This window comes from Alligator mississippiensis, chromosome 4, assembly GCF_030867095.1.
Source record: "Alligator mississippiensis isolate rAllMis1 chromosome 4, rAllMis1, whole genome shotgun sequence".
Taxonomy (NCBI): Eukaryota; Metazoa; Chordata; order Crocodylia; family Alligatoridae; genus Alligator; species Alligator mississippiensis.
In genome coordinates this window covers 214,640,315-214,666,270 of record NC_081827.1, presented here as the reverse complement: position 1 = coordinate 214,666,270, position 25,956 = coordinate 214,640,315, and the positions used below count along the sequence as shown (strand labels likewise).

Genomic DNA, 25,956 nt, shown 5'->3' with positions numbered 1-25,956 from the left:
GCTCAGTCCATACAATCGTGCCTCCTGCAAGGCCACACATATTTGGCAGGAGGTGTGATTGTAGAGGTTTTGCATTAGATCCCATTGTGTCTTATTGCCAGTGTGGAGGAACCCGATTCTAGGCTCAAGAAGCAAGTTCCCACAGGTCCCACAGCAGCCATGATCCCGAGCTTGAGAGATTATGGCTGGGCATGGTGCAAGCCTGTGGCTGGGAGCCCTGTCAGCTGATAGGTCCCAGCCACAGGGGAGACCCTGCTACACCTGCAAATTAAAGCTCAATAGCAACCAGCTATAAAGTTAGTACATACTTTCAAAGTTTAAATTTATACTTGGTTGGAGCTTTTTATGGTGTGGTTAGTGTTTGCACGTGTAGCTGGTCTCAAGGTAAGTGCATTATACCTATGGCATATAGAGGGGACCTTGGAAAGTTTCCATAATCAAATGGAAAATAAATTTTGGCTCCTTAACATGTTTCTGGCTTGTTTTAATTCAGCATGCTAATGTACCGTGTCAGAAATACTACAAACATATTTAAAAGGTCTCTTTGCTCACCTCACAAACTTCTTTAAGACATAAACAGTCTCTACCAGTGAAATCCAAAGCATCTGAGTAAACTGGGGCTCCTCATTTGTCCTGGGAAATTCTATCCCCTATTCAGCTTGCTCAGTTAGCATACTTTGCTAAAGACCTCTGGGGACACACTAAACCTCTTTCAGTCCCTCCCAGGTTCACCCTGTATGTAACAGGCTCAGCTTCCTTCACCTCTCAGCAGTGATTAAACTGATTAAAATAGCTTCTTCAAAAAATAACTGGGTAAATAATTAAGGCTTAAGCAGAAGAAAAGGATAAAATAACAAAAAGGCCTGGTTCTTATTTGATTCTTTCCTCTCAAGCTTTGGGTAAGTTCTACTCGATACCGCCCCCTTCCTCCTATGTGTGAGTGGTCAAAGTGCTGGTAGCATCCCCAGAGTCCCTCTGCCCAAGATTTATTTCCAACTGCTTGTGGTCATCTTGAACCTGCTTCCTTCCTGAGCCAACATCTTTAATGGTTTGCGGCTAGTTCTGGGAAGAATAAACCTGGTTAGTTTCAGTGGAGCCAGGGAAGTGGGAGTTCCAAATCCCTGTAGTTACCCTGTTTTCTCCTTAGCATCTCCTTTGATATACTCTATGCAGTCTGGATGATTTAATGATCTGAGTCAATCAGTTGAGGTGCTTATTGTGGTAAAAAAATTACTCACAGATCTTGCTTATTTGCTATATCCTACAACTTGTGCTTTGTCCTCATATCTGAAGTTCTTTCAGGTACTGACGTCATTCCTTTGTGCTTACATGTTCAACATTTCTTACATAAAATGAAAGAATGAAACAAATCTTTAAAAAGAGAGGCACACATTTGTGTGAAGAAAAAGGTCGCATAACCAGCAGATTTGTACATAAATGAAAAGTACTGCTCAAGAACGTTGACTTATTAAAAATAAACCATAGTGTCAAAAATGCCTTAAAGAGCTCCAGAAAGAAGATTGAAAGTGTAGTATTTTCTAAGTATGAATGTGGCAGCTACAAAAACCAAAGTTCATCTGCTTTGTTCACGCCACTATTTATTTAAATACATGTTAACATAATCAAAAACCATGAACCAAGATACAGTATGTCAATGTGGGAATGTTGGAGTGGTTTATTTTCTAAATGTGCTTTTTTAGAGAAAAGATAAGTACTTAAGTGTTTTGTTCAAATGGTCAGATATATGGTCTCAAATATCTGGGCTGGATATGGGCTGGAAAGAGAGCAGGACTCAGAATGTAAAGCAGCATTTAATGCTGATTTTGTTTTCATAATTTTAAGGAAATGAAATGAAGGCAATGGTTTGAGGTGACTGCTGAACATATTGCATTACGCTTCAGTCAGAAGCATTGATGAAAAATCACCATAAGTAATTTGAGCATATATTTCTTTCTCCAAAAACAATTACAAGCTGCCATACAAAGTTATGCATTTAGTATAATTTTTCAGCAGTCTTACTAGAGAAGGATACTGCAAAATGGTTATCCTTCACATGATGGCAGTCTTACTAAAGAAGGATAACGCAAGATGGTTATCCATTGTGCACAGGGCACTTGTTAATATTTCCGAATACAGTGTTCAGCTGAGGATGACTGTCCCTCGTTTAATATTAACAAGACTTTTCAAACCAGAATTTGGTGCAGATCTCTCAGATAATCCTGCAGATACTATTTGCACTGTAAGGTAGATGCAAAACTATCACCCAAATAGAGAATGTTTTGTTATTTTACTAAGTGGTGGATTAAAGTTTATTGGGGCCCTGGGCAAACAGAAAATTGGAGGCCTCCTCCCCATGCGGCAGCTGAATTCCAGCAGGGTGAGGGCCCCTTCCCTTCCTAGTGCTGCTGCAACCAAGGGTGGGGCAGGCCTCCATGCCCCCCCTACCCCCTCTCCCCTCCTGCCACGGCTGGAGTACAGCTGAGCAGGGTGAGGGCATGTGCAGGCTGTGAGCAGCAGGCTTGGATCTCTCTGCTCTGCTACCTTTGCCCCGAGGGACCCGCATTCCCTGCCTGCCTGATAGCAGGAGGCAAAACTTGCCCCCCCCCCATGGCTGCCAGGTGGGTAGGGGATATGCAGCCAGCCCAGGGCTCCTGGGGCAAAGGCAGCAGTATGGAGAACCCCAAGTCCTCAGTGAGCAGCCCACATCTGTCCTATGTGCAAATCTGGGAGGTGGGGGGAAGGTCTTCCATGCCTCCCCCACGGGGTGCATGCAGCGGTGGGGAGCTCCCTCCCTTCCCCCCGTGTCCCCTGAATGAACCACCTGTAGCTCCATCGCGCTCCTTGCCCTAAGCCCAGGTGCCCATGCCCCTTCCCCACTCCCTCCCTCACCATGGGGGCCTTGATCTGTCCCGTTCCCCTCCCCCCCACACACACACACAGACACACCCCTCTCCCCCTATAGACTTACCTGCAGGGAGCTTCTCTCCACACTGCCCGGCTGTGTTTCTGGCCACGTATAGCTGTGCACAAGCAGGCAGTGCCCCTCTGCACCTCACTCCTGGCTGCCCCAAGCAGAGCCCCTTGCAGGCTAGAATGCTGCCTGCCTGCAAGGGGAAACCTGCCACTTCCCGAGGAAACCCAGGCAGAGGCCCCTGGACCCAGGCCCCCCTGACCCTAACGTTAATCCTCTTATGATATTACTCTAACTTTTCTTAATCAGTGGTAGAATAGTTGCACCTCAGAGACATAACATGATAAAAATGTATCTGGGGCAGTCCTCCCCTACCCTTCCTTCCCTCTGTCCCCTCCATACCTTCTGGCTTCAGTACTAGGCAGGATGCAAGAACAGCAGCAAGCAGCAGCCAGACAGTGTCATGGGATGCCAGGTGTTGTAGTTTTGTAGAGTGACAGTGGATTAGATGACAGTGGACTGATTGGATAACTATAATTATATTATATTCACCCCTTCAGGCCACTGGCATGGAGTGCTTCCCTAACTCTGCCTTGGCCCAGTGCACATGTGCTCCCAGCACAGCAGTGGGCTCTCCACATGTGGCTCCAGGTCACTAGTGGGGATTAGGAACCACTGGACCCAGTTCTTCTCTTAGTTACCTGGGGGGATCCCCTCTGAACTCCAGCCCTGGAGCCTTAAGGAACAGAGTCTGGGGTCACCTGGTCAGCAGGGAGGAGGCGCACTGAATGGGAGGGGAAGCAGGGATGAACAAAAGGATGCATAAGGCTGGGGAGGGGAAAGGAGGCAGGCCACGGGCTGCTGTGGCAGCATGTTTATCTGCCACCACTGCAACCAGGTGGAACAGCACCACATACCTCCTGCAGAGCCAGGCTGTATGGCAGGAGTCTGTTGTGTTGCTACTGCCCTTCCTGGGTCGACTTTGCCTGGTGTCTCCTAGAAACAGAGGTATGCTGGCCTGGTGAAACTGTGCCCCGTGCCCCACTTTTCAGAAGGCAGGTCAGGGCTGAACTAGGAAGAGCTGCATCAGCAGCAGCCCATCTGCCCCCATAATGTAATGAAAGCAGGCATACCCTTCTGCTGCAGCCGTTTCTTAGTTTGGCTCCAAGTTGCCTCCTGGAAATGAAAGTGCACAAGACACTCACCCTGCAGCAGCAGTGTTTTGACACTCTGGGCAGGTTCTTGCAGTGCCTTGTGGTGCCTTAAGACCCTGGTTGAGAACTACCATGCTAGACAATGAAGAATTGAGCCTCACTGGTGTTTGGAGAAGGAAATAATATGCAATAATGTTTGTCATTTCATGCTGAAAAAGGAAGAACTTTTATAAGCAAAGAGGGTAAGTGTTTTATTCTGTTGCATTAGTCTTTCAACCCTCACTTTTCCTATTTTCTGGGAGTCCAGAAGGTGGAATGGGAGGCCCACTGGTAGGGCATTTCCATGTCACAATCTTGTGAACTCGACCTGAACACTGAACTGAAAGTGGCATTCAGGAAGGGTGCAGGGCTACTTTGTGACACACCTACCAAGAGGGTTGGCCAACACTGATCCAAGCTGCAGGCTACAGTCTAGACATACCCTAAATCACTGTCCCCAGTACTATTCTCCAGTCTTAGAATTTCAATACCTTTTGTTTGGTGTTTTGGTTTTATTTTTTCATCAAAATAAATCTGTTTAACACTAGTTCAGCAGCTAAAAAAGTCCCTTTCTCCCGAGTTAAGAGTTTTCAGCAGAAAACTATATAGTTTTCCAGCTCTTGCACAGCACAGGTCATCTGCCCAGGAGTCGAAAAGAACCAGCCTTTCTCTAACCGGCTCCTTTCAGAATTGCACGTCTCAGCTTCTTCCCTAGAAGTTCTAACATGAGCTGGGCTCTTTGCTGTGATCAAGGGACTCCTGCAGGAGACTTGGTACTCCCTGCAGCTTTCACTACCAATGGCTCTAATTTGTTGGCTCTAAGGAAGACCAAGTGATCCTGAAGACTTACCAATGCAGCAGGTTGTCACAGATGGGGGCTAAGTTCATTAAAGGGCCTTCCCACCCAGTGGCATGTTTGATGGAACAGTAGCTTCTATTTTTAAAAAAAAGGTAGTGATGGGATCCTCAGCTCAAGGAAATCTGAAAATATGTTAGTGCATGAAGTGTAGACTTTAATACCATAGAAATGTTTGTTCTTGTTTCTGTCTACTGTAAATGCACTCAGTCCTTATAACAGTTTCTGAAGCAGTATCCCACTTTTCCGTATTGTAATCTGATTAGGGAATAAGAGAAAGTATAATTTGGAGTTGCATGTACATGTGCCTTTTGAAACTAATTTTGGCTGGAAAGGCTTTATTTCATTAAGTTTAATTACTGTGAACTGAGAAATGTAAACGTTGCTTTATTCTTGATAATGTATTCATATTTACTTAACGCACAATAACTGTTTGATTCAATCTAAATAAAATGAATAGTTGTGTATTTAGTGTACACTTAGTTCAAAGAGTTATGGAGAATCTCTTATGCGTTTGTAACTGTTCACCCTGATTCTAAACTTTAAAAAGCGCCCATCTATTTGGGTAAGGATGCTAATCTCCTACACAATTTCTCATTGTGGTTTTTCTTCTTCTTCTCTGCTGCTCCAGGATTTCAGCATCATGTTCACACATCACATTGTTACAATCATGTTGATAAACCTTTCCTATATAAACAACTGGATCCGAGCAGGAACCATGACCCTTTGTCTTCATGATTCAGCTGACGTGGTACTGGAGGTGAGATTGCTCAAGTGTCATCAGTGTGTGTCCTGTTTAAAATGTCAAAGCACCATGCTAATTGTATAAGCATTTTATTCAGTTAGCGTGGAACTCCCTCTGCCTTGAAGCTACCAGAGACTGAGCATGGACATCTTTCCAGAAGTGTTGTAAGACCTTATTTGGGTAGGCATTTAGCAAGGAGTTCTAAGTGTGAGTACTGTTAGGCAGTTTTTGGTGTATAATTTATTTTATATTGTTCACGGTTTATAAGTTATTTCTAACGTATTAGTTTAGTAAACCTATAATTTATTATTGTAAGTTGTCCTGAGCCTTTACTGAGAAGAGTAGTGTATAAATCTGTGCGCGCCGGGTCTGACCCCGGGTCGCTTTCGTCGCTCTGCACGCGGGCCGTGGCCAGCAGCCCGGGCAGGCCAGGTCGGAGAGGGCGGGCGCCGAGTTAGAATTAGGCACAGACACGTAACGGTTGATTTTAAGATTATTTTACTTACACCGAGATGGTCGCAGTGCAGGCTGAAAAACTTGCTTGAGTTACAGTTGCGGATAGAAAAGAAGAGAGGCGGACTAGAGTTCCTCCGGGAACACTCTTCTAGCCCATCTGGTTGGAGGCTCTAAACCGCGAGCCTGTCGGACCAACCGGAGAAAGTCCGCCCGGTAAAGAGCTCTGAATAGACTCACTCACACAAAGTTTGCTAGGCTCCGTGGATCCGTCTCTTTGGCGCGCAGGGAAGGATACGTCTAGGATCGTACGGCGACAGGGAGAGGCTAGAGGCTGATCAGACCTCTGTTGCCTGCTTAGAATGCGTTGGGTCTGTGAGGATCTGCAGCGCTTAGAGATCTTCACACAGTGCGAAGTCTCCTTCTCCTGGTGTTCATGGAGTCCTCCAACTAGGGTGGAAACCACACAAGCCTTTTATACGGCTAGCAGGTCAATCGCTAGCTGCCACATGTGAATAATTTAACATAAACCAATAATGGGGCTCGAATTAGAATACAAATGGCGGGAACTCTTTGCAACGTGCATCACCGTGCTGCAACTTAGAAATGCACACTGCAAAGAAAGCTATGAATTGGCGGGAACTTCTTTTGCACCCGGGGTTCTCTGTTGCAGCAGAAAACTCCACTGTGCAAAGAAGCTGCAATTTGGCGGGAACAATTTAGCGGGGAGCAATTTAGCTGTGCCGAAGCACACAAAACAAAAACTCACAACTTGGGTTGTGACATCCCCCCCTTGCTGAAGGCACAGCAAAATTAAACAGCGCACTCATCACTCAAGTTATTAAGAGCTCTTGCCACGGGTCTCTGAACTAAACGAGTATACACAAAATTTACCAACATAAGAATTTCGTCCTCAAGGGATCGAATCAAATAATAACCAGTACAAATACATATACACATGATTAGATTCATAACAACAAATTGTACGATCAGGGCTTCAGTAGGCGTCATGGCGAAGTCTCACGTCAGGCCCTCACTTCTTTCGATGATGTTATCCTTCTTGGGGCTTCTTCACCATGCACTTTGAATCTCGGATCTGTAAACAAAAACTCTCAGAAAATGAGTTAACATATTTTAACATATTTACGAAGTTTCCATGGAACTATACTATTATTTTTAAAACCTATAATACAGATATTTGTTATTCTAAACTACCCTCTCTTGCACACTCAACTAGATGAAACCATTGAGGAGCCATCGTCTAGTTCTTCTAGGTAATGGAATATTTACAAAGTTTTTATACACCATAGGGCGGTGGGTCAAGCTCAAGCTCCATGGACATGAGTTCCAGCAATGAGACTATGGCTTCATCAGACTCCATTTCTGATTCCTTGTACAGCTGCTGTAACTCCATCCAAGCACGGATGCGATTGGTGACGACATCTTGCTCATCAGTTGCCTGGTTGACCGTGGCTGTAGGACAAGCTGCTCTACATAAATCCCGCAACTCAGCTCTGGTGCGAGCATAGTAGGCAGTAGTAGTTTGATCAGTCGTTGTTGTTGTAGGAAAAGCTGTTCTTTCGGGAGTTGATGTTGTCAGAGGCTGAACTGCTGCCGCGGGAGTTACTGCTGCTGTTATTGCTTCAGGCAGGAGGGGCGGATGCACTCCTCCGCTTGACTCTCTCCTTCGTCGGCAGGAAGGCGTGGTCGGTAGAGGCGTCGCTGCGTTGCTAGGCGGGGTTGCCGGCGACGACGCTGCGTTGATGGGCGGAGTCGCTGACCGAACTCTCGCGGGTTCTTCTGAAGCTCCACCCTTCTTTTCCGGTTCTTCCACGTGGTCTCCCTCTTGCTCAGCGCCATCTTGGGCTGGCGTTTCAGGCTCCCTTCTCTCGGCCGCTTCTTTGACCGCTTGAACGGCCATACGCAGCTGGGCTGTTAAACTTAAATTCTTTACCATTAAATCAGTAATTGTACGGAGAGTTGCACTCAATTTTCCCTCCTTGTCGTACCGCAAGGCCGTTCTTTCATCCACTGGGCGCTCCTCCGTCTCCAGATCTTCACGGAGCTCGGATGGAAGCTCGCGACCCCGTAATCTAGCCGCCATGAGAGGAGGGAACCGGACGATCGACTCCGGTTCCTCATTCCCCCGAGCACATCTCAGGCATTGGGGACATTCCCGGGTGAAAACTGGGTTCGTTTCGCCCGCCGGGTTGGACTCGGCAAGGGACACAGTATCGAGGGGCCTGAACAGGACCCGCTCGTTCCTCATTATACACCCGAACGCCGCGGGGAGCAAATACACTTTCCTTTCTTTCGGGGTTCCATCTTCAGAGACTCCCTCTTCTCCCTTCAGCGACAAACGGCCGCTTATAAATCTCTCACCCGTTCCGCCTGCCTGGTGGTACGCGATATGCACCTCCAATTCTTCAAAGGTTTTCACTTGGCGTTTGTTATCGCGCCAAGGGCAGTTCTTAACTAACTCTAACTCTAGTGAGCCCTCTCCTGATCCCATCCTCATCGCCATGTGCGCGCCGGGTCTGACCCCAGGTCGCTTTCGTCGCTCTGCACACGGGCCGTGGCCGGCTGCCCAGGCAGGCCGGGTTGGAGAGGGAGGTCGCCGAGCTAGAATTAGGCACAGACATGTAACGGTTGATTTTAAGATTATTTTACTTACACCGAGATGGTCGCGGTGCAGGCTGAAAAACTTGCTTGAGTTACAGTTGCGGATAGAAAAGAAGAGAGGCGGACTAGAGTTCCTCCGGGAACACTCTTCTTGCCCATCTGATTGGAGGCTCTAAACCGCGAGCCTGTCAGACCAACCGGAGAAAGTCCATCCGGTAAAGAGCTCTGAATAGACTCACTCACACGAAGTTTGCTAGGCTCCATGGATCCGTCTCTTTGGCGCGCAGGGAAGGATACGTCTAGGATCGTACGGCGACAGGGAGAGGCTAGAGGCTGATCAGACCTCTGTTGCCTGCTTAGAATGTGTTGGGTCCGTGAGGATCCACAGCGCTTGGAGATCTTCACACAGCGCGAAGTCTCCTTCTCCTGGTGTTCTTGGAGTCCTCCAACTAGGGCGGAAACCACACAAGCCTTTTATACGGCTAGCAGGCCAATCGCTAGCTGCCACGTGTGAATAATTTAACATAAACCAATAATGGGGCTCGAATTAGAATACAAATGGCGGGAACTCTTTGCAACGTGCATCACCGTGCTGCAACTTAGAAATGCACACTGCAAAGAAAGCTACGAATTGGCGGGAACTTCTTTTGCACCCGGGGTTCTCTGTTGCAGCAGAAAACTCCACCGTGCAAAGAAGCTGCAATTTAGCGGGGAGCAATTTAGCTGTGCCGAAGCACACAAAACAAAAACTCACAACTTGGGTTGTGACAAAATCTAATAAATAATTCTGTGTCCTGTTAACGCGCAAACATATAGGTATGATCCTATATTCCCCATGCATCTTCCAGGACAAAGTCTATTCTAGATAGCAGAGCAAAAACTCATATAGTGCATTTTCTTGCCAAAAGTGTCATACACTTTTTGAAGAAACCTATACATTCTGGCTTTGGGCCTCAAAGTTGGCTTAGGACCCACACTGGATGGGAACTAGTGCAGATAATCCTCAGGTGATATAGAGCCATTATCAACACTCCTATGCTTCCTCATCAACACATCCATACTAGAGGTTTGGCCAGGAAAAGGACAAGGGCTTTATGCCCAGATGATCTCCAGCTGTTATAACACTACATTAGAAGTATGCATTAGAAATATACTTTCAGACAGTATATCACAAAAGAGCTTAGATTCACCATTGAACCCACACTGAGCAGCACTAAGCATCCCTTGTGTGCAGGTCAGACTCAGAGCCTATTATTATTTTATATAAAAAGGCATTTTTTATAGAGGTTGTTGCAGTAACCCTGTTTCAAGGCTAGATTGTTCCTGCCATGCTGTGGTTCAAATTCTCCAATCTATTTGCATTTGTAAAGTCATGGCCACGTGGGTAATTTGAGTGTAAGGGACCTGTAACTCCTGCCATTCTGATTCTATATTACTGTAAATCCATCGTAGATACATATACATGACTGCACAGCATTAAGGCAGTGAATAATGAAGGCTTGGAAATTAGAAATACTTATGGCCATAAAAAGAACTCTTTACCTATTTGGCAAAGGCTGGTAGATGCATGTAGGCATTTAACTAGGCAATTAATTCACCTACATGGCCCAATGTCTTATCCCTACCAATAAAATGCTACTTTGAAAGTACTTTATACCTTTTACATAATAAATGCTACCAGAAAACATCACAATACTTGGAAGCTCTATACATTGTATGGTTTCACTTATTAAAACCATAATGGCAAAGTTAATGTGATGCACTTTTTTCTCTTGATTTCACTGTTCTTTCACTGTCTTTCTAAGATAAATACATGAAAATGACTGATAACCCTGTCATGACAAAGACATTCAGAAAATTAATTTATTTTAAAGTTTTGCCATAAGTGTTTAAATAACCATGAAGTCCAGGAAGCACACACTTTTATTGTCTTTCTGTTCAAACCGTGCAATATGAATTAGGTGGAAATACTAAAGCCAACCAACAATATAATGGAATAACCCCCCCCAGGTAACCTCTGAAAAGCAATAATCGTAAGTGTAAATGACTCCATTGGCACTTTCTCCAGGCTAGAAAGCCAGAATTCCAGTTCCTTACAAATGCATCACGCTCAGACTTGCTGCTGATTTTACAGGAAGGGCTGTGCAGGAAGGGAAATATCTTACCAGTGGGAAACTGGTAGAAAGGCTTGTTTTGCTGGTCAGCAGCACATAAGCTGTATTCATCTTTTTTTTTCTTCCTTTTTCTTTTGCAAAGATGAAAGCCAGTTTCCAAAGGCTATTTTGTCACAATATTCTATTGTCAATATTGTCAGACTGGTTTCTGAGGGGGAAAATGGGCCTGAAAAGATAGGGTGTTCCCAACTTTTTCTGTGAAAAACTCTATGCATCATTTGTATGAAATTTGGCTATTTCAGGCCATATTTTCAAAATGATTTAGGTACCTAAAGATGCAGAAGTTAACTAGTGAGATTTTTCAGAAGTCCCTAAGCAGGTTAGTTACCTAACTTAATTTCAGTGCAGATTAGACAGCTAACTTGCTTAGGTGCTGTTGAAAATCCTATTTGACATCTATTTGAATCTTGAGATAGCTATCTCTGATAAGTCAGTGAATATTGTGAAACTTTCTGTTCTAAGGCACACTTGTGAAACAAAGCTTCCAGCTGTATACATCTCTAATGCAGGTTGGGGTCATTCTTTAGATGATAAACTAAACCATAGTCCTTTTTCTGTCAAACTGGTTGCCCTCTGGGGACATGTCCAGATGACCATGCACATGCATTTCACCAAGGATAAACAGCAGTGGCACATAGTTGTGCTGCTGCTACTTGTCTCCAGGGAGAGCCCATGCTCAGCATGCTCTGGCACATGGCAGGTTGCCCCAGATGGGGTAGGGGAGCCTTACCTGAGGTCCTGGGGCCTCCCAGAGCTCCAACAGTTGCATTCTGGCATGCAGAGCCTGGCCAGCAGCTGGAACATGGCTCCAGCGGGCTAGGTTCTAGTTTCAGGTGGCTCACACTGCTACCACATGCCCCAATTTTCAGGCATGGGGTTTTTGACATCGGGATCTCCTGTTGTAAAAAAAACCTCATTGTGCTGCAAATTAGCAGTGTGGTGAATGCCTGCTTGTCTGGCACGTGTTCTGCAGCACCACCACATACCACATGTGCATGCTTGTCTGGATGCACCCTATGAGGATAAGAAGAGTAGGGATTAACCCTGTGTCTATGCTAGATGCTTCCCATTTGTAAATATTACATTGTGTCTAACAGGCCTACAGAGCTACTGCTGTCCTGATCTGTAATTCTCACTTATAAAAGCTTTGTGCTAACTTACAATAATATTTTGCACTTCTAAATCAAGGTCTTCCTGAATTCTGTGATTGGGTTTAGCCTACACCAGTGGTTCTCAGTATTTTTAGACCTAAGGCACCCCTCATTAAACTCAAGGCACCACTAGGAAAGTACCAGCTCTTAGTTTTCACTTGTCTTTTGACAACAGAAAAATAATAAAGCAGCTTTTCTGTTGCAAAGAACTTAGAAGAACCACAACAAATTGGAATGAGTTGAACACTATGTATTCTGATTTGAAATATCTGGGTTTATCTTGTGACTCATGTTTGCACATCTAACAGTGCTAACATTGTGTGGCATCCCGCAACATCATTGAAAGGATTTCAAGGCACCCTACAGTGGTTTGGCACCCTTGTTGAGAATCACTGGCTTACACTAACTGGTCTTGCTGGTATAGCCCATCCAGCTGACAGATCTGTCAGCAAAACCCTCTTGCAGATGTACTGACAGAAATTACGCTTGCTGGCCTTTGTCATTTATGGGGAGGAGGTTTTACACAAACAGTAGGGAAAAAGCCCTGTGCCACCTCTCCACAAGGAGTATCTGTCATCATAGCTTTACTAGCAATGCTACAATGGCAGCAACCCTGTAAGAGACATGTCCTTGGAAAATACAGAAATGTGCTGTGGAGCTGGTCTTTGTATTGAATGACATTTCAGAGCCCGGGTCTAACATGACATCTCTAAATAGTACGAACTGCCCTATTAATGTCAGTTTGTTGTTAGGTGTGAAACTGAGAGGTGAAAATTTAAACATCAGCAATGCTAACTATTAGTTTAGCAAAAAACATCCAGCAAATTTGTTTATCACATGATCCCACATTATCTTCCTCACCACCAAAGGGGCCAAAAGTCCCAACTAATCTCTACTTAAATACTAGAACAACTGTTTGGTTATTTGCTGGTACTTTGAACACAATTATGTGTTGAGCTACCAGAAAGGTTGTTCAGCACAGAATCAATTGAGTTAATCAAAATATCAAATAAATCAGGTTCACATTACTATTCATTTTCAGATTTGATGTTTTGATTTTTTTTTTTTTTAATTTAAACAGTACTATCCCTAAATTCCTGAGCTGTTACACCAGAGTGCATGTAATCCATGAATCTTGCCACAGAAAGTCTTGCTTTCCACAGATCATATAAGGTCTTCTTTTGCAGCAATTTATTAATAATACCTCTTTATACAGCTTTCATCCGAATATTATTAAAGTTCTTTACAAATATTGATTAAAAAACCCCAAAAATGTAGTTCATTGCTTTGCTTGTTTTTTTGCCTCGGGTGAGATAATCTAGACACCTCTCTACCTGATTTATAGAACTGTAAAACAAATCTGCACCTACAGCCTCAGTTTAGAAGAGAGGTCACATGAAAATGAAGCCCCCTGAGGATAGAAAGCAGCAGCTATTTTACAATTTCAGAACAGGAGATAGAGAAGAAGGCTGAATCTGCAAGAGAAGGACAATTAACTATGTTAGTTTGGCTGCAACCCTGTTACAGAAATGTAACACAATCTCATTAATGACTTCAGTTTCCTCAGTTTTAAATGTTTTTTTATTTTTTGGTGGGGAGAGGTTAAGTGCTTTTTTGGCACTTTAAGAACTCAGATGGAAACATTTTGTGCAAGGGAAACACCCTTTCTATTCTCTATAGGCCCAAAGTTTACTGTGCAGATTGTTTAATCTAAGTGGGCCCATTTGCACGGGACACTTCTTGAGATTACAGCAAATTACTGCACAGTAAGCATCACTGTCTACACATTCAGATGTTTACTTTGCAGTACTTTGCTCTAATTGTGAGTAAATTTGCTACCCGTAAGTATAAGTAGCAAATTTACTTGGGAGTAATTACTCCGCAGTACAGAATGTGTAGACAGCCTACTGGGAACAAATGTGCTCCTAGTGAGCTGGGCAGCAGGGGGTGGAAGATTGCTCTCTGTCCCTGGGAGCTGCCTGCTGCCAGGGTGGGCTTCACCACTGGAGTCCAGGCAGAGACAATGTGCCCCTGCCCTGGCAGCAGGGAGCTCCCAGCCCCCGTTCCACAGTCGGCATCTGGGTGCTAGCCCTGTGTTCCCTGCTAGCCCCTGGCTGCTGCAAGGGGCCAGGGTAGGGCTGGCAGGGGCAGGGGCAGGCTACTGCCGTGAGCAGCAAATCTGCTCCTGCTTCCTGGCACGCGTAGACACCTGCCTGGGGTGGGTTTACTCTACTCACCCCAGAGCATTTACACATGTAGAAGAACCCAGTATTGACTCAGTTCTATCTTGTTTCATTTGTGAAATCCACCATAAACACAACTGTGGCACAAACTGGTACTGAAATATGAATCAAAAACTATATAAAACCAAGTTCTATTGTACTTTGCCATGGACTTTCCATCGAAAAATATATTCAGAAAATTATATGCAAAAAATATAGCTCTTGTACTATATACATGCTGATGTGTAAACTGTTACTTTTAATTTAAAGATCAGCTATAGCGTACACTAAGTGTCTATTGTGGATGAATTAAATGCTGTCCTTTAGGCTGTAGCAGTAGCATTGCTGGGGACTTTCTTCAGTATCCATTGAATTTCCTAGCCTGCTTTCTGCAAGCTAGGAAATCATTTTTAAAGTGATTGCTGGGTATCCAAGATGGAGTTAGAAAAGAGGAAATCAGTGCAGGCTAGAGTAGGGAAGGAAAGAAAGAGGGAAGTTGTTCAATAAGAGAGTAGCACTGAGGGAGAATTTGATGTTTCATTATGCTAGAATGATAGATGCAAAAGGAACACAGTAGGCAGGTAAAGGGAAAGATAAGGCTGAGGAGCAGGGACTATTTAGGGGATTGAGGGACTGAAACTAGAGTGATGTAAAAGAGTCGGTTGGGTAGGAAGCAAGGATTCTCCTTTCCTTTTATGTAACATCTTTTTTTTTTTTTTACTTGAGGAAATGAACCATTTCCTTGGTAGCAGGGAAATCAGGCCACTGTCAGCTAGAGCAATGTTATTGCTGTCTCATTTGATCAAAATTTGACTCCCTTTCAGTTTAATTGTTAAATGTAAGTTAGCACATAGGGCAAGGGACCTGAAGTGTCATCAAAAATGAATTGATCACTCTCCATTCCTTTCTTTTGCAGGCTGCCAAAATGGCAAACTACTGCAAGTATCAAAAACTGAGCGACTTCCTGTTCCTCACATTTGCGGTTGTCTTCATTGTCACTAGACTTTTCATGTATCCATTTTGGTGAGTAAGCATGCCCCTTTCATCATGTACTCAGCACTAACAAGCTTGGTAATAAGTCCTGGTAGCGTACAATCTCCTGATACTTTTACAGCCAGGGATATAGTAGAACAGCAGTTTTGCTGCCTTTTTCTTTAGAGAGCAACAGTGACATCAAGATGATCCCTGTGCATTTTTATTGAGGCCCTTTGAAAGATAGGAACAAAAACTATTTACTTAAACACACACCTGGTTTACATGTACATATATCAAACCCATTCCCCTACATCCCCCTTCCAAATCCAGTCCAACAATTTCTGCTTGAGAGCTCATTAATATAAGAGAAGGATCAGGCAAAAGTGTTTTTGGAATATATATCCCTAGCAGTTAATTATGATAAAATGGGAAAAAAATGTCAACTAGTTTGGGCAATACAGCAGTGCTCTGGTGAACCTTAGTCATTTCTATGATGACCCCGATCATTGCTGTGCTCAGAGCTGAAGAAACGTCATGAATTAATTTCAGAAACTTATCTGTACAGAAATGTGTAAACTGTTTGAGCCTTCAGGTTTTTCCTTTTTCTTTTTCTTCTTCCTTTTCCCTAAGTAGGATGGGTTTGTTTATTTTAAACACACAAGCAAACAAGCAAAACCTTATTGAATATCTTACCCAACCTGTCTTAACCAATTCTGACATTCAGGAAATGAAGTCAACTAATTTCTCTAACCGGTGTGCCACCACTTTGACAGAAGCACTAAGTTTTCCTCCAACCACCTTTCTCTGTTTTAACATCAAAACATTGAATATGAAATTTAGCCAAATGAATTACCCCAGAGATATCTGTGGCTACAGGCATCATCCTCTCCAAAGAATCAGTATGAAAACAGAATAGGTGTCTGTACTCTGCTTAGTGGAAAGTAAGTGCATTTTCCTCTGCAATTTCCGACTCTGTTTATAATGCTTTTAGAGGAAAATTATATTTACTCTCTTTTAAGAACTCTGAGTTTTCATTATAGAGCTGCTTACTACATTTAGCTATCATTGTAGCTCTTTAATAACATTTAAGCCCCATTGTATGTTGTTTGAAAGGGACAGGAAAAAATGCCAACTTTAGATTTTCTGTTCAGCTTTTCAAACACAAAAGTTTACCAGAGCACTGGTATGTGCCAGCTTTGCTGAACACTTAACAGGGAGCAGTTTAATTTAACCTAAAGCTTTTCACCTAAACTATTGCTAGGGATCTTCTTAGTAGTTGTTTAGCACAGCTGGTTAGAGCATGGTGCTATTAACACCAAGGTTGCAGTTTTGATCCTCAGTTGGACTAGGTGATCTCTTGAGGTCCCTTCCAGCCTTATTTTTCTATGGAAGATTTCTCTCAATTTCACTTAAAGTAAATACTCAGAAAATAGATCTATTTAAGTCATCTAAAGAGTTAGCAGGGTCAGAAATTCCTCATCCTTCACAATCCCACAATTGTACTTGAGCTAAGTGTTAGGGCACAGCATGAAATATTTCAAATAAGCTTGTGTTTATAATCTGAATTGATGCCGAGGAGAAGACTCACTCCTTTGGCCAAATTCTCTGTAAAACTCCACCCACTTCTCATATTATGCAAGCAAACTATAACTTACTAAGCTGATGGGCATTTCACATTAGTAACACCACAACTTTTAAGGTAGAGGCTGACATTGCAGGTAAGGTCATGTGTAATGTGAACCCAAATTGTGCAATGGCATGGCTGTACTGCGGCTTTGGCACGCCCATGACTGCTGGTATGAAGTATACTCCACCCATTCACTCCAACCTATTCAACCCATTCACATCAAATCCTGGGGGGAAGGCACTAAAGTGTTTCTGATTTTGTGCACAGAGACATTCTTCAGCGCGTTTATTAGCAAATGCTTAAAGCAAATAGATGGTATCTGTGTTACTTTATTTCCAGAAATAGGTGCACAGAAAGCAAGAGTGAGTGGGAAGGGTGTGCTTAACAGTGGTGCTGATGGGCAAGATTTGGATGTATAGGAGGCAAGCCCTATGTTTCCTTACACCAGGGGTTGTGAACTGGGGGTATGTATACCCCTGGGGGTACTTTGAAAGGTCCCAGGGAGTATGCAGAGGCAGGTGGGAACAGAGCGCCACCACCCCTTGCTGCTGCCTCACAGGAGCAGGGCTGGGGTGGGTCAAGAGCAGGGCCACATAGACGCTGTGCTGCCACCACTCACTGCACCCCTGCTCCATGTCTGGCCGCTTGCCACCCCCTCCCCCCACTTGGCGTCTGGCCACTCGTCACCCTCCCTGCCTCGGGGGTACACTTACTAAAAAGGGGGCTGCTGAGGGTACACTTATTAAAAATGTGAAAACCCCTGCCTTACACCACTCATTTAGCCTGTTATTGCATACAGAATTTCAAAAGATGGATATTATCAGTGTTGCATCGTCTAGCAGATGTCAGCTTGAGTCCTGATTTGAGCATAGTTTTGTGGTGTGAACAAGTATTCTCTTATACTTTTGATCAAAGCCTCATCTGAGTCTAGGTCTGTAGGAGCACAGGCCGAGGAGTCAGCTCAGTAAAAGAAAAAGCAGAATAAAGTCACAGAGAGGGAAAGTTTAGCTATACAGAAACATTCCCCTTCACTGTTAAGCCAAAAGCAGTCCCTTGGTGCTACTTACCAGGTTGAAGAGGGCAGCCATTAACAACTGAGAACATGATCAACAGCTGGAAAGGAGGAATCGGAGAATGTCTGCTCCAATACAGTGAAGTGTGTCACAGCAATGTAGTTGCATAATAATAGGTATCTACCTCACATAGAGCTTCTAAAATGCTTTGTTATAAACAGTACAGTTATGGAGAAGAATATTTTAACCGCAGACAAACTTTGGTGTGTTTTGGGAAGGCACAATATCATCCCTGAGAGGTAAAAATGGAGTTGTTAATTCTTCCTGTCTCTTCCAGCTAGAGTGACACAGAAACACCTGATAAAACAGCATAGTAGTTCAAGTCCTTCCTAACCAATAACTCATGTTTGGGTGTAACTCTTCACTGTATTTAGAATCTAGAGAATGTTTCCTTGCCAATTATAACTATTGTAAGGTAGTCCGAATTGGGTGTTAATTCCTATGAGTTACAGGTTTTGATGATGATTCAGCATTTGGTCCACAGTGTTGATTTTTAGCATAAAGCATTGTTTAGAAAGATAAATGTTTAAAAGTGTTTGCACAAAATCAGCTGCATAAATTTCCAGCTTCCCAGCTTTATTAATTCCTCTTAATTACTGATAATTAAGTAATTTCTAGCATTCTGCCTAATGTTCTGACTAATGTTGCATAGTTCCCTTGCACAGGAACCTTGTTATAATTTTTTAACAAATAGGGGCTATCACCAGTAACATGCCAATCATCTGACATGCTCTATTCCTCTCCTTCCAGTAAAAATTCACAGAAGAATGTTTTCAAAATACAAAATTCAATCTTCTGAAGGTTTTGGTATTAGATTAACAAACTTTTTTATTTCTCTTAATTTGTAATGTAATATTATCTTGCCCAGGAAAAATTCAGGAAAAAAAGATTAATGATTCAGATGTACTTGTCATATCCTTCTGATCCAAAATCAGTGGCTTGATGCCAAAGCTAATCATTATATAAGCAAAATAGAGGCATCCTGATGAAGACTAATTTCTCTGTAGTATCAGAGATTGTATCCATCAAAGTAGAATAGAATATTTACATAACTTAGCTGAGCATTGTATGGATTGACTAAATAATATTTGAACAAAGTATAGGCACCAGAAGTTCCTTTATTGATAAGCCAAGGGTACCAAAAATTTTACTGCAAACAGTGTTTTAGTTGAGAGTTTCTCAAGGATTCATTTGTCCTTGCATTATATCCCTAAATCAAGCAGCAATTGCTTACATAGTGAAGTAAAATAAAGAAAATAGTTTTGTTTGCTTTGGGTACATCTGGTGTAATAAAGGTATTATCTTATTAGAGAAAGGTAAGCCCGCCATCAGTGGTGGTCTTAATTTCCTATCATCTTCCTATCTGTCCTATTCACCACTGTTCCTTCTTCGGTTTATGCATTTCTGCTTTCTTGCCTGCTTGTCAAGTTGTTTTGTCCCCTGCTCAGGCAGCCTAGGCACTTTGTCTTTTAGTCCTCCTCCTTTGTTGCTGCACATGTTATATGGCTCCTTTCTCCCAGGCATACCATTCTTCCTCGCAGCTTCAGTTTTGCTAGTTTTAGCTCCAGATCCTACAAACTGCTTGTATTTTGTTTCATGTAGAAGTTACCACTGGTAGGTAAATCAAACCTGGCTCCTTGATTACTGGTTTCTGTAGGCTTCCTTGTTGTCTGGTCACTTCTTGGTAGGCCACCAATGGTCCCAGGGCTTTAGGCTTAGAAAAGCTGAATTAGGCAATTAAAATTCCATATTTTTACAACTACACCGCCCCAGAATCCATGCAAATGGACTTGTGTTTCCTATCATCTCTACATCACACTGTGCTCATAGCTATTACTGCCCCTTCCCCTCTTACCTTTCTACTCCCTCATCTATCTTGCTTGTTTAACTTACTAGCTTTTTTTTTTTTTAACCAGGACAGCAACCTTTAATTTTAAACCTGGCTGATAAGCTCCTACGTTATTAATGTTAGTAGAATAATACTATTATACTAAACTAATAAATTATACACAGTTAATAATAACGCAACACTTTGAAATTGTTACATGTTTATATATGCTAAGTCTTATTACAGCAATAATTATAGCTTACCACATGAGTATTATTGAAGAGGCAAGTAACAAGACACTTAGTGAGGTGTAGCTTAAAAACTATTGCTGATTGCTGCATTAAAGTCTCTGGAGAGATGTATTCAGTGTCTTGTCAAACACACAATGGTCTGCCTTATGTATTATCAGTTGCCTTGGCACCTAGATAAAATTGTTTGGGAACTTGCAGCATTTTTTATACAAACCATATTAAATACAGTGGGATACTGCAAATACGCTAACAGACCTTAGGTACAAATGCAATTGAAATGGCTATAAAGGTGACTTCTGGACCACCTGTACTTTAAAATATGTTGCTTTGTGCCAAATGTATGCTGGAGTAAGTCTACACAAGAAAATGGCTACTGTGCCAGGGTTGAGTTGGTCAGAGTGGTGTTTTTTTTTTAACGACCACTGGCCTATTGCTGTATCTGGCTCGGCTGCAGCACGGCTCCATGGAGATCAAATAGCATGATGATATGGAGGCTTGTGTTTTTTCCAGCATGCAGGTTATGGTAATTATTCAGTCAGTGACCACATGCACAACTTGGATTATTACTTATTAATACATCAATTTCTTGTTTACTTTATATGCAGCCCCAAAGATAAGAAAGGCTGCTACTAGCCATGGTACAAACATTTTACATATTAGCAAACCATTACATAAAACATCCACCAGCAAAAAAAAAAAAAAATAATCAGGGGGTTGTGTTTAGCTTCTTTCTGTGATCCTACATTCTTTTTAACCAAGAATAGAAACATAGCCAGGTCCTTGTTTAATTTGCTGTCAACAAAATGTGGTAGTGAAGTTGCATATTTTATTTTCACCAAACCGCTAATACTAAAAGTGCTGGCTATGTTTTTTAGCTTATTGGTTAAGACACCACCCTGTGTCCACTGACAGCTCCCCCTGCTTTGCTCCCCACTGCAGCCCTGGGAGTGGCTGACGCCACCTGCCTGCAGCCCTGGGGCTACGCTGTGCCCTTCGCCCCACCCCTTCCCTAGTCCCAGCCTCACTCCCTCCATACCTCACTGCCACGGGAACGTATCCCTATTTGTTACCTTATAAACTGGGTTCCCTTATGCAAATTCAGTTTATGCACAGTTTTCTGGGAACGCGTGTATCGCATAAAGTGAGAGAAACCTGTACAGTTTTATGTGTAATTTCTGTCCCTAGCCCAGAATTTCAATGCACATAAACCGCTTTCAAAATAGCTGAAACCAGTTTAAGATAAATCTGGATTGATGTAGTATCAGACTTAACTGATTTAGGTTAAATCATTTTATTGAACTTCTGTCCAAGATCCCCTCCCAATTCAAGTTAACTCACAGTCCCCCAGCACCCAGGATACTTTGCACCTCCCCTGCAAACCCTCCCTCGCAGAGTGAGCTGGTTAGGTTTGGCCCAAGCTGTCTGCTCCAGCGCAGCAGGGAGGCATGCTGTAGAGCCTCCCAGCTTCTGGCCTGAGCTACTGCAGGCATGTGGCTGCATTTCCAGAATCAAAAGTGAACGTCTGTTCACTTGCTTATTGGTTTATTCTGTGCGGCTTAGACTAACCTGCAAAGATTGAATCGATTCAGCCTTAGGCCTTTTGACTGTCTGTACTTGGCCTATGAGTCTGCAAACTGCCTGATTGGCAGAAGGGCATGCTTAATTTGTTTGACACCGAGTAATATGTAGCCATGACTCGGCTGTTCACTTGAGTGCTGAAAGTCTGATACACACCATAAAAATTGTGTCGGTCTCTCTCACACCAGCTGAAAAACAAACCTATTAGAAGCCTTCTGCTATTTTGAAAATAAAATTGCTCTTCATTATTTTTTTCTCTTTTTACTGTCATGATTTTTGTACTTTTATTTTGGATTCCAGTCCTTCTGTTTTGGGGGGATATTATTATTCATTCATTTAGCACTTTTTTAGGTAAGTTACCTTATATTACAGAAAGGAAAATAGACATAACACAAAAAAAACAAGTGTCCCAAAGAGCACACAGTCTGATAGGAGAATTTGCATGACTCATTTGTCTAACAAGTTAGTGTTGTAAAATCAAATTCTACCAAAACATACCAAAAGAAAGAATCGCATTTTGGCACAAAAATGCCTTTGAAAGTGGATTTTGGAAAATGGCCTAAAAGAGGAAAGGGAAGCTGTGTAAGTGTCAGCTGGGGGCGTGTTTCAGGCTGAGGGGGTAGAATGTCAGTAATGTATGGTTTCTGGTCTCTAGCATTGCCACCATTCTTATACCTTATCAGAAATCATTATTTTATTTTAAAATAATATGATGAAGCCCCCTTCTAAAGGTGCACTATAAATCTACGGTGTCATAGCAGTCAGTGTCTGATCCATTCTCTGTTATTACCTTAATTGGCTAGAGGTATATCAAGGCTAGAACCAGTGCTGTAAATCTAGGATTTGTGCATGGACTCTAAAAGCTGAAATCTTCACGTGTTCACAAAATCAAGATTGAGAAGTGACAGCTTTGCAGCAGTGTTGCAGGCTAATTCATATAGGGGTTAAGTCCCACCTGTGAAGAATATCAGGGATTCATGAGCCTGCTACTACTAAATAGTAAGCCAGGTCCCAATCTGCCATGCCCTAAGCTTTGCTTGCCAGAGAAGATCATGCTGTGAAATGCGCCAGCAAACAAGGATGTCTCTTTCATTCACTGTTTAGCATGCAAAAGTGGAGGATTTGACTCCTTTATACTGTATAAATATTTACATGCTAGTAGTTCAGTTGCCACAAGATTTAAAATGTGTGTGATACAATGTAAAACTAATGCTGTAATTCACAGCAAAAAATTCTGTTGAATTGCAAGTCCCCGTGTCTTCCCAGTATGCTGATCAGCTGCATCAGATTCTGATACCGTTGCATCTCTTGTGCTCTGACTTGGTATGAGCTCTACTTAATTTTGCATGGAGGTTCTAATAGAGTTCATACTGTATCAATTGCTTTTGTTTGAAAGTTGCTTAGCAGGGGGACAATGGCACAGAGCTAGGCAATTAGGCATATATTTAGCTGTCTTTCTACAGGCAACTGGAGTTCATTTCAGCAATAATTCAAAAGCCCCAGGACACTTTCTCCCTCCCGCTGCTAGGTGAATGTAGGAGTAAAGCTGCTATTTTCACTGACAGTTCTCTACCTCGTGTGTACTCAGTGTTCTAGCAAATTACAATGTAAAACACAGTTTTCTACATATCAGGGTGAACAGGATAACTTCTCAAGTGATGTGAGCTGACATGGGGAATTAAAACCCCTCCAAACTTAGGGTATGGATGTAAATGGGAACCCAATGTTAGGATAGTTGATCTGGACAGAGAAGTTTCAGACTTATTATCATTTTATTAAGTCTTACAGTTCTTTTACTCTGGCTTGTCACTTGAAGAAACTTATTCTTTTGTTGGTTTAATATTGTAAAAGGAATATTAAACACAAATTGTTTTAATGTAAAAAAAAAAGAGGTTATTTCATAACTAATCTCCATCATTTTATGAAGTATTGAAAATGGATAGATCCCCTTCTTTCTTATAAAAAAGGAGACCCATGACACCAGCCCTAAACTTCCAGCTCCTGTTGCTGAGTACTAAATTAAATCACAAATCCCATTCCTGCACATTAGGTCCAGGGCACGTGGGAACATTGCTTACAGTGAGCAGTCTTCTGGGAAAATGTGGTGTTCTTATTTGATACACAAAGCTCTTGGGTCAGAAGTGATATCTTTTATTAGAGCAACTAAATAGTAGCAAAAAAATTATTCCTTTACAAGCTTTCAGGTACATACACCCTTCTTCAGGCTGAGGAAAATTCAAAGATTGTAAAAGTTCTCCTAGGTAGAAAAGAAATTTCATTTTGCACAGAGGAGGTAGAAGGTGGAAGTTTATTACCTTCGGTATTGATGTTTCCCTGTTCTTATTGAAATTTCTTTTCGTCTTGCATGTTCTTATTGAAGTTTCTTTTCATCTTGCATGTCAGTAAAGGGACTACTAGCTAGAGTTTGAGTTATCCAAGATAGCAGTGGGCCAGGAAAGACAGAAGATTGGTAAACTAAACCATTAAGCCCCCTATAACTTCAGAAAGCAGCTGGTGATGGAGGTACAGATCCTCTTTAATTTTGAAGAGAGAAAGATTGTAGGGACATTCTAAGAAAGCCAGGCCAACATTCAAATTTGAGAGAGATAGAGTGTGGGTAGCATTCAGATACACGTCTTATTTGATCAAACTGAGTGTTAGATTATGTTTTAATCATTCCATTTTGTATATAATAAAAATCAAATAAAGTTGGATTTTCAAGAGTTCATGTAAGCACTCCACATTTGTACTACAGATGATCTGGGCATTTATGGGGTTGGGAAAGCTCTAGGACCAATTCCATGAAAAAGAAGCGATTACAGTCCCCCCTCAGAACAGGAAGGCCTTTGTGAGCATTATGTCTCACTAGGTGGAAACAATGCTAATGAAGAGAGACTTAAAAACAGCATAGCGCATAAGTGTTTGTAGATTAGAATACAATCCACTGGAGCAATCCAGCCGACTCAGAAAAAAAGGAATGTAAGAGGTGTTATGTTGTTTCTGTTCCAATCCACTTCTCTTTTGTTACGAGCCCATACAGAGCTTAGCAGAATGAAATCCCGATCTGATCTGGAGCCTCAGTGGAACTGCAATAAAATCATATGCCTCTTTTTGAGATGAATCATTGTGCTAAGTCTCTTTTTATAAAAGTATTTATAATAGCATTTAATATCATCTTATATCATGATTGATGTTATTTTGATCCCCTAGGCCAAGATTTGATTTATCAGCATGTACAGTATTTTTGTCTAAAAAGAGGAAATGGGTTTGTCATGCACCAAAAGTCTCAATGAGCACACAATATAATACATGACATATGTGCGTACACTGATTTGGAAATAAAATGAGATTTGGCTTCATTGCAGAATTGCAAGTGGAAATCTGGTTTAAGCCATCCCTAGTAAATACCGCCATGTTCAGTATGCTCTATGGCTTAAAAAAAATCTTGGACAACTACAGTTTTGCCCAGGCAATCCAAGCAGTGTCTGTCTCTTGGCTCAACTCGCATTCCAATGGCTCGATCATCTGTGTTCCATTATAAAAGCTCCATTTTCATGTGGTAGCATTCTTAATGTAGATGGTACCTTCCTTATTTAAAGCTGGCAGACACAATTAATTAGCAACCCGCTTTGTGAATTGATCAGAAAGAAAATTCAGTAAATTCAGTAAAGTTTCCAAACTGCATCTAGATAAAAATGCCCATCTTTTCATAAGCTGCAGCATTTGGATTCCAGAGGTTTTTCTGTGCTAACAAATCCAAAATAGTAGTCTATTTCCCTTCTAACCTAAGTCCTCCAAGTCTTTAGACTTTAGTTGCTCTTCAGCAGTTCTTTCAATTTGTCAGCTTACCTGAGACTGTGCACTAGTTCATGGCAGTGAACCAGCACTAGTTGGTTCCAAGGGCAGTAGGACCTAGGGGGGAAGCCCGGCAGGCTCCCACAACAGCAGGGCCTGCCCGGCCCCACCCCCTCAGCGGGGGCTTTTGGCCTGGGAGCACATGGCTGCCCCACGTGGGAAGCTAAGGTAAGGGGGAAGGGGAGAGAAGGGCAGGGTGGGGACCCCGGTCAGGGAAGGAGCCAGGGGAAAAGTGGCCCAGGAAAAAGCTGGTGGGGGGAAGCGGCCCCTCGCCCGCCCCGTGCCTGGCACCCTGCACTGCAGCCGCTCACAGCCCACATGGGGCTGACTGTGCCTGCTCTGGACAGCCCCATGGGCTGCAAGCGGCTGCAGCATGGGGCACCAGCCACGGGGCAGGGGAGGGGCCACTTCCCCCCCCCAACCCATCCGCTCTCAGCTTTTT

At 42.8% G+C, this 25,956-nt stretch overlaps 1 protein-coding gene across 2 annotated transcripts in view; it reads left to right on the top strand.

Moving 5' to 3' along the window:
- Window positions 1-25,956, top strand: part of CERS6 (ceramide synthase 6) — a 245,764-nt gene that overhangs the window by 187,248 nt on the left and 32,560 nt on the right. For both annotated transcript variants that reach the window (XM_019480492.2, XM_014599583.3), the window contains exons 7-8: window positions 5,592-5,720; window positions 15,244-15,350. In XM_019480492.2, the coding sequence (XP_019336037.1) occupies window positions 5,592-5,720; window positions 15,244-15,350 (236 nt within the window). The remainder of the gene's footprint in view (window positions 1-5,591; window positions 5,721-15,243; window positions 15,351-25,956) is intronic.